Genomic DNA, 18,210 nt, shown 5'->3' on the forward strand with positions numbered 1-18,210 from the left:
CTATCTTAATTCCTTTGGTTCTTTTCTGAATTTGTGCCGGACCCTGTGGTCGAGTGGTTAGCACATTGCGCTGTGATGCCAAGGGTCCCGGGTTCGAATCCCGCTCAGGCTTGGTAGTTTGTGAATGTCCATTCATCAGTCATCCCCATCTTCGCAAATTAGCCAAGAGGCACAAAACGCGAAGTAAAGTAAACTAAATCAATCAATCAATTTTATGAATTTGTAAAATGTGGATATTCTTGGAATCCATGGGAGGGAGTATGTATGCACCATGTGCACACATGCATAGACAATCGATACATAAGTAACATAAAAATCTGTGGTATCACACCCAAAATTATTTACAATAGGAATGGTATGCTTTCAACTATTCAGTATAGCCTGGTACAGTTGAAAGTTACTCAGGTAAGTAAGTGCATCAAATTCTCTAGATATCATTCATTAATGGGAAAAAGCCTGATGATAGTGTACCATCAAGCTAATGTTACTGTAATTGACTGGGTAAAAAATATATACTCTTTATACGATTTGAAAAATAATGAGTAACTTATGCAAGAGAAATGTTCATAGGAAGCAATTGAAGGGTTCAGTGTGTAAAACATGCTAAGTGACACCTTCGTCATTTCTGAGTTCATTATGAAAAAAAAATATTAGAAGCTATACTGTAGATAAATTGTTTTCGTGTTGTATTTACCAATTTCAGAAGGCTTCATCGAGTCCAATGCAAATTGTATGACATGGCAATTTCACTCTAAAATTGAAGGATGGCACATTTTACTTTGTAACTCAAAAATACCAAAATGTCACCATATTTTCCACCCAAGCCCTTCAATTGATCATAGCTCTCTGGAACATTTTTTTGTGACCATGGACTCTTACTTTGTTTCTATAGCCTATGGTACAGCATAAATGAGCAAGGTAGAGAGGCTGTGATTAGGCAGTGGGATAAATTAGTTTGGTAATGTTTGTGCATCTCACATTTATGTGAGAATCCCATAATCTTGTACCTTCTGTTATATGATGGGATAAAAAACACACCCAGTGTGTTGTTACACTTTTGCATTAAACTTTGATACATCTCAGATATTCAGTAGATTTCTTTTGTCTTCTGTTAAAAGTTTAGCTCTTAACATATTCTGAATATTTGATGTCCTTTGCTATACACTCATATTGTGCATAAATACCAGGCTATAATCGCTCCGCATCTCTTGTTCACGTGTATTGTAACCACCCATTTCAAATTCCAATTTCTAAAAGTTACGCTTTCTTCGTTGATGAATTTTACTTGTACTTGTGTCGAATTATGTCATTGCATCTCGCTTATACTCTTGAGAATAGGAGTGAACAATTTATGTGCACATTGTGGAAACTGTGGAAACTCATTATGAGTATTCCGCTTCGGATTTCGAATCTATAGAAGAAGTTTTTAGTTTCTTTCATGATTTCTTCTATTTTATATATGTGGAAAGAGGACATCAAGTAGATTTCAGGAAAAAATTGTAAATATTAACAAAGTGAACAACATCTGTTCTATGGTTTTCTGAAAAAACATGACAATGTGCAGGTAAATTTGGACTAGATAGCCCTTTCTCGTTTGTTGCAATTTGATACTTGGGTAGAAAATGGAGAAGCATCCCAGTATTAGACTGATGTAAGGAAATTATGTTCAAACAGATTGATGCTACAGTGAAAGAGTGGTAAGGTTGGTAAGCTTCAAGTTCATAAGATTCCTCAAATGCAAGCCTGCAGCTGTAAATGCCCATTTTGCTCAACTAAAACTTTTTTTATCTTATGCTTATGGATATATATTCACAAATGAATTGATTTTTCTAATATAGTATAATGTATCAAATTTGTGTCCCAAAAAAAGTTGAATTGGAATGGTTCTCGCACATCTCAATGCAGGGATGTCCGTTGAACCATAGAAACTGCAGGCTCTTAGTGCTAACAGTGTTGGACACGTTCCATGTACATATTTACTCCAGGCTGTCTACCAGTCAAGAAAGTCAAGAAATCATGTTTGTGGTCAAGAATGTTTGCTATTTTTTTTACAGTGTAGCGAGTTAAATTGTCCTTGGATTTGAAAATATTGAATATTTGGAAATTTAAATTATATTGAGTTGTGTTTAAAATTTGTTTACTTTGGTTCTTAAGAAATACATTCTTGTATGCATGAAGTCTTGTAAAAATATTACATAACGTAATGTGGCCATTCCCCATCTAAGATGAAATCTGGAGCATTAATTTTTACATGCATTAATAATTAAAGCAAGTCAAGCACAGCTTCAGTTTTCATCTTCACTGGCCTTCTGGTAAGGGTTTTTCATTGAATAAAAATATCTAAATTTGCAACTATGCCTAAGTAGTGAACGATTAAATAAGGTTAAGAAAGGGAAGAAAGGTCAAGAATTTTGGATTTATTATTTTGGTAGACACCCTGTACTCCATTGATTAAAAATCTGTTTTGCAACGTGAATTGACAATGATAATGGATTTGAAAAACAGATGCAAAGACCTTCGAAGCAAGACCAAAATTGTATTTGTAGGACTACAATATTATAAGAGAAGTAGTTTCGCAAAAATTGATAAGAATAGTTTTTTTGACAAATTTTAAAAATCTGAAAATTAAGAATTGTTTAAAACCTTTCTCGTTGCACCATAATAAAATTTCATTAGAATCGGACTACCCATTTATTTTTTATAGAATTTCAAAGAGAGCGATCGTATGCAAAAAAAAGGGGGGACACTTTTTTCTCAAGACAAAAAAAAATTGCTTAGCATAGATTAACGCAGAATTGAGTACGCTGAGTTTTGATGTAAGTCGTTTCTATGTAGACTAATTCAAGTTGAGTCCAAACTCTAGTATCTATAAGTTTTAATCCGTGAGTAGATAATTCTTTTGTTGTTGTTTCTCTTTCATCAACGTATATGAACAACAAAACATGAACCTACAGCGGTGTGAATTTGCGTCTTGACTGCACACCGATGCGTGATTTTCTTTTGTTTTACTACCAACATACAGCCCTATCTCTAAACAAAAAAAAACGTACAAAGCCAGGAAAGTAATTCATCTTCTGTAACAAAATCATCACTTATCGAAATAAATGTACTTTTACGACTCTGTTCATAACTTCACGTAATTTATTAATGTATTTCAAAATGTGTTTTGTTGTTTCTTTTGACAATTTCCCTTGCAGTTCTTTTAAGTTGGTAGCACTTCAGGCAATGGCATCTTATGATCGAGGTCTTGGCGAAAAGAAGGTCTCCTTCCTTGGGAAGAGAGGATCTTAGCCAAGAGTTTTCTCAAGATACGACTATGAAACGACACTGTCTCAAGACGAGATTACCTTACCAAGATCGTCTTGGCTAAGAATCTCTTACACAGTGTCTTGAGATTTAACTATTAATACGGCCCTTAAATTTAGGCAGTAAACGTCTACTCTGCACAAAGGATAAACACAAAACACCATACATGAATAATAATAATATATTATTATTATGTAGTGTTTTCATGGGTTTTAATGTGAATGCCCCCTTACAATAGTTTCAAGCCCCGCTTCCGCCCTCTAGTCACTTGCCCCTTGCGCAGTCACTGTCCCCCTTCAGTTTTGGCACCCAATCGCCGCTACTGATTTGTACTATTAACATTTTTAACATCTATCAAAATATAAATCGTTGTTTTTGTTTCGTGCCCCTTTTCAAAGCAACTTTTTTCCAGTGGGGGTCATTTAACAGAAGAGCCCAAGTTTTGTTGCCCCTGAAGCTCCCTATATGTGGGCCTGACCACAACACAAATCATTCCTGGTTGCTAATTTAATATATTGTAATCTTGAATAATATTTTAAAGTGTTTTCCTTATGATGAAAAATCCACGGAAGCTTCTCTTGTAGAGGTGACCAATGAGATTTCTAGTCTGTGGATATTATTATTTTGCGAGTTCGAATGTCACTGTATTGGATTCAAAATGGCGTCAAAGAGATACATGTTTTCTCAGTCTCCGCTTACTTCCTCTGATCGATCCCCTCAGAAGACATAAATTTAGATCTCTCCCCTGATTGGCTGTTGAGGTTGCACGTGACATTTGAATCCATTTAAACAAACATGGCAGTTTGTTTTGAGACAGTGTAGGTTCGAGGTATACGCTTTTGCAGTACAAATGAAGAAGTGAGATTGTGTGAAGAAGTACTTGTTTTAATGTGAAACCGTGTTGTAAATCGCGTCTCGTTTTGTTTGCATTGATTTAAGCAAGTGCATTAGGCGTAGTGACCTGTATTCGATTTTCGCTTCCCGCAGTATGTGGACGTAATTGCCGACAACAGAGGTTAACTCTAACGCTTTTCGTGTACGTGTTCTTACGTAGCCAGCCCGAGTGTAAACATTACACACTGTTCCATCCTGACTCCTTGGCGGTGAATTCGATTGCGTGTATCGATTACACATCAGTTTATTGTGGTTTTGATGTGCTTTTAAGAGAGGTTGTAATATACCTAGCGCGAAATGTTGTATTACGTTTATATTGCAGTGCACATAATAGAAGTCACTTAGGTATCAGTTACGAGTTTGAGATATAAAACATGCTCTTGTAATATTAGTATTTTGCGGAGAGAAACCGAGATAATGATTTGCAATTTGCATATATTTGTGTGGAAGTGGCATTAAATGGTCGGATTTTAAATGTGATCTTATAAGTCCTGAGCAGAGTTTAAAGTTTCACGGTGTGTATATTCCCGATAAACCGATGACAATTTAATTTCCACCAAACATGGATGAAAGTAACGAAGTATTGGTATGTGCATCGGAATACATCAAAGGTATGTACTTTCATGAATATTTATATGCATGTATATCGCTTGTTAGTTTAAAACTCGTTGTACACATAGCGAGCACCAAATTTTAAGGCCATCATACAATACATCCTCAACAGATCAAAAAAGATAAATGGTGTTAGCAATACTAGTAAAAATTATTATTATACCTATATAATGGAACTACCCTTAGGTCAAAGTACACAACATGTCTAAGTAATGGATATATAGGCTTAATTTTTATTGTTATTTTCATAAAATTAAACAATATTAACACAAATATTAATATAATTTACAAGCTTATAGCAAGGTACTTGTTTACTATCCTTCGGACACATTGATTTATTTTTACAGAAGAAACTACTTACCGTAATAAGTTCCTGTAGCATTGTCGGCGAACCATTGGCATGTGGTTAGGTTAGGAAACATAGTTAAAATTTGGTGTCGTGTTAGTATCAGGATCTAGAAATTGGAAATAATTGCGAACCATTTGCACGTGGTTAGGTTAGGAAACATAGTTAAAATTTGGTGTCGTGTCGGTATCAGGATCTAGAAATTGAAAATAATTGCAAAAAGGCCTACCAGAAAGCCGTACTGGTAATGTGAAAAATTGCAATTAATTTCATCGAAACAACGTTGATACACCTTCAGGAATGTTCCACGAAGCAGATACGTAACTACGAATGTCAAAAATTGACGAAACGAAAAAATTAGAGGTGTCCGAAGGATAGTAAATTTTTACCAGGTTGGGTTCAATATATGCTTTTCTGGTTAGGTTAGGCAGGTTATGTTAGGTTCCCTTAGCATTAAAATAAAGTCCCTAAATGCATTCTACTAAGGTTCCGATATACTTCTACATTCATTCCCATGCTTCTACGATATTTACTGTTACTTGTCGACGGAGAATATCTTGTTAATGAGAAGTGCGTAAGGTAATTTTGAAGTTGTTTTTTCCAGTCCAAACAGTGCTCGTTACTTTAAGGAAGGTTCAAATTTTGTGTGACAATGATTTCCAAAATTCTACAATAATTAGTCTTTGTGCTAGGAGAAATCATAAAACAGTCTGAACTGTTACCATAATGGTATGATGTCAGGTCCAAAGTCTGGTGCTCTTAACATTATAAATATGCTCCTTCATTACAATGTTGCTATTTACACATTTTGAGTAGGTTAGGATTGCAGCATGCTCCTCCAACTCCTGTTTGTGAAAAGAATGCTTCTGGCAGCGGCAATTCACATGCACTTTTCACGACATATTCCTCACAAATTACTATATATATTTTTTTTTTGCATCTTTAAAACATCAGCATATTTCCACAGTCATTTCGTCTAATTTGAACGGTAACGGTTCCGCTTGTTTTATGATTTTTGCAAATCCTCCTAGCAAAGAGACTAATAATTATCATAGAATTTTAGAAATCATTGTCACACGAAATTTGAACATTCCTTAAAGAAACAAGCACTGTTTGGGTTAAAAAAAAGTTATTTATGTTGAAAAAAACAACAACTTAAAGGTTACCTTATGCAAGCATGCGTGCTTCCCGTGGTATTCTCCATTGACAAGCGACAGTAAGTATCGTAGACTAGTAGAAATGAATGTAGAAGTAAATCGGAACCTTAGTAGAATGCATTTAGGAACTTTATTTTAATGCTATGAGAACTAAACCTGAGCTGCCTAACCTAACTACAAAAGCATATATTGAACAAAATCTTAAGTAATCTCTAAAACTCTGCAGTATGTGTTAATAGACGTAAAACGAAATCAAACCATGTAAAAATTACATTCCTAGCATGATGAAATTGCAATAAAACAAAAGGAACTTGGGCCATTTAAACTAATTTCTCACACCTTGTACAACTTGTATAAATCATTATCGAACTGGAGTCATGACCTGGCATCATTTCCAGGAAAGTACTGTTTTTTATCTAGGTGCTCTTGCTTTTAACCTTGCTGCAAGCAAATTTTTATCTGGGAATCATCCATGTTTAGTTTCACCTGAGAATCTGAATGGTTCTGGTCAATTAGAGATTTTTATTGTTATTATTTCTTAAAATACTGACCTCACATCTCATGCAGTTTTGTGATGTATGTGCTGAAGGATTGATTTTCTAGCATTTGTTGCGATTTTCCACACATCTTAATTTACATATTTATTTTGTTTGTGTATAGTTATCAGTTAAAGTTACCATGCAGAAAAAAAAAATCTAAAATTATTTCAGCATTATTTGAGACTTCAAAACTTTTTTTTTTTTACATTAGGAACTCTTTATTGCATTTTTCATTACATAGTCATGGTATGCCAGAGGGAGATTGGCAATGATAATTATTTTCTCATGCATAAAAATACACTCTGGTTCAGACAGTCAGACATGCTTAATTCTGTAATCCCATTGAACATGCTACTTTATATGAACAGGAGTGTATCATGTTAGAGCCTTCGGTACACCCACGTTAAACTGGGCAATTTTGCATTTTTTATGAAGATTGTGTTAAATATGAGTTTTTCTTCTTTTTAGCATTCTGAGATGGGTCATAGTAAAGTGATGGGTGGAATTATTTATGGTCCTATTTATCACATTATAATATTCTGGTAGTTAGTTTCACTGATGGCATAGTAGTAACATCATTACCGTGTATGAAGGTTCCCAGGTTCGATACCCAATGGAGTTTTTGTCCATGTCATTTAATAGAACCATAAGTGATATGCTGAAATCTTTATTAAATTATTACTAAATTATTTTTAATTTACTTGACCATGAGTATGATTACACGAAGCATGATATTTATTTAAAAAAACATATAACTTTTCCTTGAATGAACAATAGCAAAATGCTATATACCGAAACTTCTGTATTTTTAAAAAAAACACAAAAAAACATGTTTCAGGTGAAGGCTATAGGCTAATTACTTTCATCATTTTATGGCACCTCATGTGTACTTTTTTTTTTTGCCTGGTTAAGTATGTGTTCTTGATATTGTAACTTTTGTAAGGCCCAAGTTCCATTTGTTTAATTCTGATTTTATCATGCTACACAGTTCCTGTCCGTTAACACATTCTTCAGAATCATTTATGCACTGCTGCTGCTGCCCTCTAGTTCACATGCATGGGGTGCGAGAGGGTAATTCATCACTAAATGCTTTCCTTGTTATGTGAGGTTGGTCAGATCTAGGGCTCTTGGCATTAATAAAATATTCTCAAATCTTTTTGTTATTGGATCAGGTTTAGGGCTCTGATCATTACATTGACATCCCTAAATGCTTTAAACACCTGATCACATAATATCTGGTCTTGTGCATGATCACACATGCGAGTCTCGCATGAAAATCATGAAAACTTGTGTCACAGTCAACCGAAAACCAGGATGCATGCTGACATTAGCTACTTTTTATATCACAGTTTCTCTGGTAAATAATGGTTAGTGAAGCTTTCAGCTGTACTAATTAGGGTTCTTTAGTATTATACAGACTACCTCATTTCTCTACGTTAAATTATATTCCCCTCACAAACATGAGTCATTTAACCTAACCTAAGTGTTTCTTTTGCTTTCCCAGAAAACAGACGGTCTGAAATGAAATAATACTAAAGTACCCTAATTAGTTTCTCCAAGCTTCTAACTTCCTTCCACAACCATTTCCAGTATTTTAAAGCAATTCCTAATACTCTAATAAAGCTTGTAGAAAAACATTAAACATTTGGAACCGTTACCCATTGTAATTTATTGGATGGACCATAGTCAGTGATTTATCCAAATACATTTTCAGTTTATGTTAGCAGTCATTTGCAAACACAGTACACAAGATTAATATGATTTGGAATTGCATGTAATAGAGCCACTCTGATCCATATGCCTTCATGGCACGTTCATTGATTGGTTGATTTTGTTTATTTTACTTTGCTTTTCTGCCACTTTATGGCTAATCACGAAGATGGGAATGAATGATGAAATTGACAGACACTCACAAAGAACACTCAGGCTGGGATTTCAAACCGGGACCCCTGACATCATGGTTGTGCTAACCACTCTACCACAGAGGAATGTGGTAGAAAATGGATTGCATGCTAAGAGAAAGAATGTTTGCAAGTAAGTTTTCACTTTACCGAAAGTTTGAAGCTCCCACTCGGTGAGAGTGCTTGCTATTCAGCTATGCAGAAAAATTTAATAGTCACCAATGCATTGTGGGAAAATGGGATTTATATGCTTTTATTTAATTAGTTATATTTTTCAGTATTCATTTCCCCTTTCCACCAAAAATATTTTTGTTTAATAATTAGAATGTTGGGTGTATATGGCTTGTAAGCTCTTTTTGGGGTAGTTTCTTGTTCTTCTGTGGATGTCAGAAGTATAGCAAACAAGGTTATGATGAGAGATATGAGTATGATGTATTTGGGCTTTCGCTCTTATGGAACATATGGACTTATAATCAGACTTTGACAACATTTTTGCAATAACTGCTTTCTTAAAAACAAGGAGCAGGAATTTACATTTGATAATTTATTTCTGATAATGTGGAGTTCTATTTGAATTCTGCATTACACTAGGGTGGTTTGCTTCTGACAGACAACACAAGTATTGCATTTAAGCAGCTGAACCCAAGTTTTTTTTTGCAAAAGAGGTTACTTGCCACCTAAATTTTTTAAAAGATAAATATATGACCCCATGTTTAAGTTGTCTTACGATTTAGTTGTGTATTGGATTTTAAATAGCATATTGTACCCAAAAGCTTGTCATGCACTTTTTGTCTTCCTTTCTGTCTGTGTGAAATTTCGGTGAAACTGTATATTTCAGATTAAATAAGTGGTTATTACATTATTTTATTGCGTCAGTTCTAAGCTGCCTAAATTTACAATACTATGTAACATGAATTTGCAGTTTATGTTAAGATGTGTATTTTGTGCACAACACATTGATATTATCTTTCTATTTCTTTAAAGAGTCAAACGAAAGCATACTACATTAATGTGCATTACCTAAGATTTTGGTTATCCTTGTTGTTTTTACATCTGGATACATTTTAATTTCATAATTTTGATCATGTTTTGATATTTCCCTCAAGAAACGAAATTTGAAAAATGTATGAATAAGCATGTAGGAATGTGTGTGTCTGTATGAATAAATCAGCAATTTATGACTATTGTTGTTGGACGTTTAAATTTTTAGTCCTAGTTTTTGCTGATAAGATTTCTCTTAATATGAAAGCAAATACTTGGATGGTTGCTTTAATAATGAACACCGGTGTTGTCCACATTTTTGTATGCAATTGAGTTGATGGAATTTGCCAGCTTCTGTGTTGGTTAGAGATAAGTGTTGAACTGCGAAATCACGAGTCAAGGGTTCGAAACCAATAACATGTGGATGAATGTAGATTGTTTTTTACTCGTTGATACCTTAAGATGGAAATATAAATAAAACATAACTGAAGGTATAGGATTGAAAAAGAATGACAACATTTATTAGTTTTTAAAAACTCGAAGATGACAAAAACTCTTTGTCTGTGTTGTTCTATGCATGGTTAATTCCATTGCATGAATACCAATTAGGTATTTATTTCAATCTGCCCACTTATGTACTCATCAAGTGCATTCAGAGATAAACCAGAATGGTTGAAAAGAATGTTTGATTTTAAACTTTTGTTTTTGTGTTTGCATTTTTCTTATTTTACATCGCTCCTCTGCTTCTTTATGGTAATTGCGATGATGAGGATAAATGGTGATTTAGGTGAAATTGATGATGGGACACTCACGAAGGAATGGGTTCTGCCATCAAGAGGGAGGCCATTTGAACTTGACTTAAAAAAAACAACAACATAATGTTAAATTATATATTAATCATTACTGTAATGTAAGTAATTTAAGATAAAGTTAACAGCATTTGTGTGACATACTAATGCTGAGAGTAGATATGAAGCTGGGGTAAGAATATGTGGAATCCTGTGGAGGATGTGTTTTTAATATTACTAACCTCATGTATATGCATTGTTAAATGAAAGTGAAACTGTGTGAACTTATTTTAAAGTTGATATAATGTTCTCTCTTGGTATGCTTTTTGATTAATTTAGTGGTCACACTAAGATATCATGACTTAATATTTGGGCATCAGAAGACCTGCGACATTTTTACTATTTTTCAATAGCTTTTCTGCACCTGTGTATTGATTTTGGTGGTGAAAATAATGATGCATGACTTTCCTCACCTCATATTGTTTAATACACACATAATTATTTCAAGACAAAAGGGAATATTTATTCTGTGATATCTTAGTCTAGACAGTCTGAATAGAAGGTTGCAACTACTGACACAAACGCATTTTAAAAACTTGTTAGAAACGTATGATTAGCACATTTCACTAATATTGGTAGATGTTGCCAAGCGTCGCTCCTGTCAATAATATATGTCTCAAGGAGACCAGCGGATGTCAGGTGACTTCAAAGACTCGTTTTTGTGCATCACAATCAAACTTGAGGCTGAAAAATAACGTCAGGCCAGGAGGATAGATTTATTGATGTTTTCTTTAGGTGTCCGCTATTTCAGTGTTGATGGATTAGTATAAAGCTTACTATATTCGGGTAGGGTATTTGAGTCCTCTTTCTCCACTGCTCTGTGTTCTGGGCCTCTTCCGACGAAAAGTCTCGTTCATCGAAATCGATTTTCATCATCCCTTCACAGATGTTTGCAAATCCCAGTTTTTCCGTGGTTTCCCCCTCAGTCACTCCAGACAATGCTGGGATAATACCTCTTGTGAAGCCCTCAATTTTTTTCTTCCACTTCCTTTTCTCTTTACTTCATTCCACCTTCTCATTCCCCTATCGTGGTTAACCTAACAAACAAAAACATTTGAATACCGAAGCAGCTAGTAGCAAGAGTGCCCAAGGCTGCATCTTGGTTTGTCCCTGTTTGTTCTCTATCTTGTTTAATTGTACTGTGTTTACATTAAGACTAAATTTGTAACTGTAGGCAATAGTAGGGTCCGTCAAAGACAAATGAGAGCGAACGAATATTTCACAGTTAGTTATTTTTCTGTTACTGAAAAATAATCCATGTTGGTGATCATTTTAGCTTGTTGCAACTCAAATAATTGATTTGGTTGAAGTTGCAGTTGAGCCTTGTTTTAAACTTTTGTACTTATTTTGCTATGGAAGCTCTGTAAATGGTGATATAGGCACAGACACTTCCATACAAATACGTAATGCACCAGTTAGTTTTAATAATAATATTGTATAACACAGTACTGTCATCTGTATGCAGCTTTGCTCCCAACTTTTCTTTATCTCGCTCACTCTCATGATTTCTATTTACTTCCATAAAAGTTAACCAATTTCCCCTGCCTTCTTTTACCAACTTCCGTGGGCTCCAATTTGTGAGTTATATACATACATCAAATGAACTGATTTTATCCACAATGCCCATGGAGTAAAAATAAAAATAAAGGAGCATATTTCCTTGCTTCCCTTCGCTTCCGATGCACGTGTCTACACCAACGGAGTCTGATGTTGGCGCTCAAATTTTAATATTACATGCGGAGTGATTATCAGCGCGCTACGACGCCAGGGGTCCCGGTTTGGGCATGGGTGTTCTTTGCGAGTGTCCCTTTATCTTATCACTCATCTTCATCGTCGCGATTAGTCAATGTGGCAAAAAGCGACGCTAAATAACAAAAAAAGAGAAATAATTTAAATTTGTATATAAGTGAATTTATTTTCTGCCCGTCCAATCACACGCTGGGAAAGACTTCCCCTCGACTAAAATAGTTTGCGTAAGCATTTCCCCATATATTTGCAAAGTTCGAACGAGCATTGAAAATAGTGTGGCATTAAAATACATGTATTTTTGTTTTATAGTCTAGGGATGGTATCGATACGAGACGAGATTTGGGAGTGTGTCTCCGTCTAGTCGGCCCCCGTAGCGGAGTGGTTAGCACATAGCGATACGACGCCATAGGTCCCGGGTTCGAATCCCGTTCGGGGTATGGATGTTTGTGAATGTCCATTCATCATATCATCACTCGTCCCCATGTATAGGGCCTCCCCCATGGGACAGTGGTAGCGTCATTGCCTTGTAATCAAGGGGTCCCGGGTTCGATACCCGGTGGAGGCACAAGTGGTTCGGATCCCACTTTAAACTGTAGGTTCAGTCCCGATTAGCCTTACTGTGCATAAAGTGGACTTAAAACACCAACTCAAACTCAAATCCCCATGTTTGAAATTTGCTAAAAGTGGCACAAAAGCGAAGTAAAGTAAAGCAAATCAAATCTCCGTCTAGTCTCGAAGTATATAATAGAGATAACGTGTCACTGTACAAACATTTACATGGTACGGTGCTCATTAAGAAAAACGTTTTTTGTGACGCCTCGTTTATAAGCTACGAGCCCTCGAAGACTGGATTTTATCCTGAATATATATGCAACCGTGCGGCCAGAGGGTGGTGCTGATCAAATCACCTCCAAAATGGCCGAGATCGAGAATGTATGGGGCCCTACCCCCACATCCCTAAAATGTGCCTTCATGGTACAGTGCTGTGTGCACGGGAACTTTACCTTTTACCTGCACTCGTTATTAAAGAGAAAAGGTGATTGAAATTTCCGTAAGCCAACTTGAAGTATTAGACATGTTTTTTTTTAATTACTGAATTGAAAAATTCAGACACCAGGTGAAAATTTTCAGGCATATATTATAGTGCATATTTTGTACAATTTTAGGTCATAAGAGCATATTTTGGTGATATTTAGGTCATAAAGGTCTTGGCTGCTACATCATGTATTTTTTTTATCTAGTTGTAAAATGTCACTACAAACCTGTAAACTCATAACAGTAACTTCAAGTGAAATCGGTTAGCTGTATTTGGCAAAAAGCCAAAATTTACGACTTTTTTTTAAATGTCTGCTTTTTATCGGTTAAAGTCCCTTCAAAATAAAGCCGGTTTTTTGCAACTCTTGTACAAGGTGAAGCTCATATAAAAGGAAAATGCAATATGCAAACTAAACTGTAAACTCATTAACTTTCTGATGATTCACAACACAATTACACTTTCATGGACAAAAATGGGAAATATTTTGTGTAAAAATATATACAAAATCCCGATTGTTAAACTATTCTATTTTATTCTAAGTTCTAACTAAGCACAGTGCCGATAAAATTTAAACTGCCATTTAAATAATAGTACATGCGAAATTCATCCGCAAGGACTGTAAAATAATATGTTTCGTTAGCATTATAAGAATTGCGAGAGCCTTCTGCAACAAACAGCTTGCTTTAAAGTACCGAAAACCGTCTTAGTTTCACAAGAAGTAAGATGATATAATGCACGGTGTTCTCGAAAGTGAGCACAAACAACAGATTAGTAAATATTTTTTTTTAAAAAATACTCTTTCACTCTATTTTGATGTGCAAAGTTCTTCTGGCACGCAGCGTAATACTATGTATAGACTATAGAAAGGAACGTATGCTCAGAAAACACATTGAAAAACGAATCTGTCTGTATACTTACTGTGCCGAGTAACATGCAAGAAAAGCTTTATGCATTTTTTTTCAGTCATCACAATTCCAGTGGTATTGTGAGTTTTACTGTCACATTTGCAATAGCTAATACTTGTGGCATATTTAGAATAACATTTCTGATACCAGGTTTTGTTTATTATTTTTTTAAAGGTTAACCAGTTACACTTGATATTCAACAAATTTTTAATATCGGAATGAATTCTTCACTGGCGGAGGACCAAAATCTGTGCCAACGTTCTCGCAGTTTCATCTCTGTATGGTGTTTTGCTAGCCACGCGCCGTTGGAAACATTATTGGTTTAAAACTAAAAACACGAAATCTAGAATCTCTGTCTTTATTTGGTTCTCACTGTTATCTGATATTTGACTATGTGGCTTATCTTTTCAGATAAAAGAATGCGGATTGTAGAAAGAAAGCCGTTTTGTAAATAAAGCTATCAATGTTAAGGCCAACTCAGTGGCAGAATACGTTGACTGGTTAATTCACGATCTAGATACCTAAGGTTCCAGTTCTGGCATAGGTGTTTCTTTGAGAGTTTCTCTTCATCACTTTCATCTAATCAGTATTTCTCATCGCTGAGATAACATCGCGCTGCGACGCATGGGGTCCCGGGTTCGAATCCCGCTCGGGCATGGTTGTTTGTAAATGTCCATTCATCAATTTTATCATTTCATCCCCATCTTCGCAATTAGCCAAGAGACACAAAACGCGAAGTAAAATAAAACCAATCAATCATCGCTGAGATAGCAAAAAGTCGCAAGAAAGTTGACATAAAATTAGAAAAATTCAGGAAATGCATATGCACATCGATGTTTTTAGTTTTAGAGTTTAGCATTTTAACTGTTAAAATAGTGCTTTCACACAAGTGTTGAATTTGCGGAATCAAGAAGATACATCCTTCTGATAATTGAGCGGCCGGGAGTAAAATTTGATAACCTACAGAAGTATGGAACCGAAAAATATAACGCAGGTGAAAGTTCGTTCATTACATTGTGGTTAATGGGTTAACCGGGCCTCCCCGATGGCGTAATTGTAACGTCTTCACATTGTAATGAAGAGGGTTCGATACCGAATGAAGGCACATATAACAGTGGTTCGGATTCCACTTTAAGCTGTATGTCCAGTCCCGGTTACCCTATTTGTGCATAAAGTGGACTTCAAATAACAATCCAATTATGGGTTACCCAGATGTTCCCGTGTGTTTCTTCACTGGCTACTGAAGGAATATCATTCACGATTGTACAGCAACTGGAGACTGTGCAGCAACTGAATGTGATGTTAATTCAATTTTGAACGGAGTGCGAGTTATAAAGTTTTACTCCCGAGCCGCTCAATTAAGATCAGTATTTGAAGCAGTAGTGCATCCAAGATTTTGTATGGGGATGGGGGTCTGAATCTGGTGAAGTTTTCATGACAAAGGTGTTCTGTGTATCTAGCGAATATGACTCGTTGTGCGGAAAGAAGTAAGTTCCTTGTTTAGGAAATTGAATTGGTGCTCATTCCATGTTTTAGGATGTTAACTAAGGTTACCTTTCTCACTTCGACGCCTTTTCACTTTTGTCATTTTTTTGTATTTTTAAGGTAACCGGGAAACAAATGTGCAGTTGGGAGCGAAAATAGAAATCTAATTATTGCTTCTGGAATTATCAAATTTAAATTTTTGATCTCGCATGGACCTTTATAGTTTGATTTTACTAGATTTTCTCGGTACTTCTCAAAGATTTTGATGTGGACATCGAGATATGTTTGCAAACAGTTTGCAGACATCGAAATTGTTCAGTGACTATTTCTTTGAAATTATGCATTGAATATATTCTTGTAGACTACTCATTTAATTGGGACTGGACCTACAGTTTAAAGTGGGATCCGAACCGCCATGTGCCTCCACCGGGTATCGACCCTGGGACCCCTAGATTACAAGGCTAGGACGCTCCAACTGGGCAATCGGAGAGCCCCTCTTGTAGATTACGAAACAAAAAACTCCTTTTTCTTTAAAATTTTTGCCAACCATGAAATATGCAACTCCTGGAATAATGTAACGATATTCCATCAATCACCTTCCTCTCAATGTCTTATCACTAGGGATAGGATTTTTATGACCTACAATTTTACAAAATATGCACTGAAAAATATCCCCTTATAACTAGATTGTTTCAAACATCAATATCTAACTTATGCTGAAATATGGTCATATACATACTATCTTAGTTCACTTTATTGACCCTGATGAGTTGAAATGCAAAATGTATACTTTCTGTAAATTTTCAATTAAAAATGAAAAAGATTTTGCTGCAGTTCAAGAAAACGAAACCTCGATTGAACATGCGAGTAAGAACGAATCCACTTGGAAAATGACTGTATATTTCTTGAAAAAGCGAAAATATGCTGAATATGACCGAAAATCCATCAAAATATGCTTTATCACGTAGAAATGACCAAATATGCCCTTAAAAAGCACCTTAATTCAATAAGTTTCTTCACAATATGAATTTCTATATATTTAGGGAACACATCACCCTCATCAAAAACAAATATGCTAAATCATAAAAATCCTAGCCCTACTTATCACATTTCCTAGCAAAACCAGATTTCATTAGTTCGAATGCTGGAAGAGACATTTTTAATTTAAAAATTTAATTTATCTGTATCATGATTTCTTCCCTCAAGCGTCCCAATTTACCTGTAGGGTAGAAAAACGAAATGACACTCGATATACAAATTCTCCAGCATTTTCACTGCTGCCTCCTCCGAGGCAGTTTCCAGTGCTTCACATCACTCGCAGTAAACTATACTGAATATTTTCGCGGCTTGAATGTCCGAATTAAGCTGTATTAACTCTAGCTTACTAACAGCACGATCAATTTTATTGTGCATTTGTTTGTCCTTAAATTGAGTAGTGTGTTGACGGTTTTCTTAATGATGCCTCTACTTTTTATATATACAAGGGCTGGATAAAATGTAGTGGCACTACTGCTGTAATTCGTACCTATCTTTATTGGCAGATGAAACACCAGTTACATTGCTTCAGTGTAATCGCCCTCCCTCACATCGAACACCTTCTGCCACACTTGTGGATGGCGTCGTACACCGTCAGCGCGTCCATTTATGTTGATGTTCCGCAATGACCGCCCTGTAGCACAGATGGTGACTTCTCTTGTATCGTAATGCTTCCCGCGAAGTGGTTCTTCCATTTTTGCGAAGAGAGACATGTCGGTTGGATACGGTGGGTGTGTCAGTACCTCCCGTCGCCAATTACACAGGAGATCCGTCACAGCGTTAGCAGTGTGGCATCTTGCATTGTCATACAGGATATTGGGAGTCCGTGACAGCAGACGTCGTCGCTTTCTCTTGAGTGCGGGACGGAGGTGGTGTTCCAGGAAATTGCAGTACTAGACTGCATCGCATGGTGCAGTATGACCCCATGTGTGTCATACGCCACAATGGACATCACCTTCACACCACCTTCTTGTGCAGGTCACACTTTCTTTGGACGATGAGATCCTTGATGCTTCCATTCATTGGATTGCCGCTTCAATCGTGGTTCGAACGAGCGAGCCCAGGCTTCGTCCATAGTGACAATCCTTCCAATGAAGTCCTTACTTTCCCTCTGGTAGCGGTTCAGCAAGTTCTGTGCAAGTGCATAGCGATGCCAGTTTTACACCTCGGTGATTTGATGGAGTATCCAACGTGCTGCAATTTTGCGGAACCCTAGCATGTGCAGAATGTGGAGCACGGTTTTGTGGCATACGCCTCCCTCCGCGGCTAAGCCGCGCCGCAGTCCATCGTAGATCCACCTCCAGCAGGGAAGCAAGGAGCTGAATTGTGTTGTTGTCAGTTTGGAGTTGTTCTAAACGGCATCCCTGCCATCACGAAACACTTTCACCCATCGTGCCACTGTACGATAGGACAACG

At 36.2% G+C, this 18,210-nt stretch overlaps 1 protein-coding gene across 2 annotated transcripts in view; it reads left to right on the forward strand.

The window, feature by feature from the left end:
* The first annotated feature begins 4,103 nt into the window (after nucleotides 1-4,103).
* The window catches only part of Cdc14 (cell division cycle protein 14), a 176,625-nt gene continuing 162,518 nt past the window's right edge, over nucleotides 4,104-18,210 (forward strand). For both annotated transcript variants that reach the window (XM_083117429.1, XM_083117430.1), the window contains exon 1: nucleotides 4,104-4,811. In XM_083117429.1, the coding sequence (XP_082973555.1) occupies nucleotides 4,763-4,811 (49 nt within the window). In that variant the 5' untranslated portion in view covers nucleotides 4,104-4,762. The remainder of the gene's footprint in view (nucleotides 4,812-18,210) is intronic.

Source organism: Lepisma saccharinum, chromosome 2 (genome assembly GCF_977018435.1).
Source record: "Lepisma saccharinum chromosome 2, izLepSacc3.1, whole genome shotgun sequence".
Taxonomy (NCBI): Eukaryota; Metazoa; Arthropoda; class Insecta; order Zygentoma; family Lepismatidae; genus Lepisma; species Lepisma saccharinum.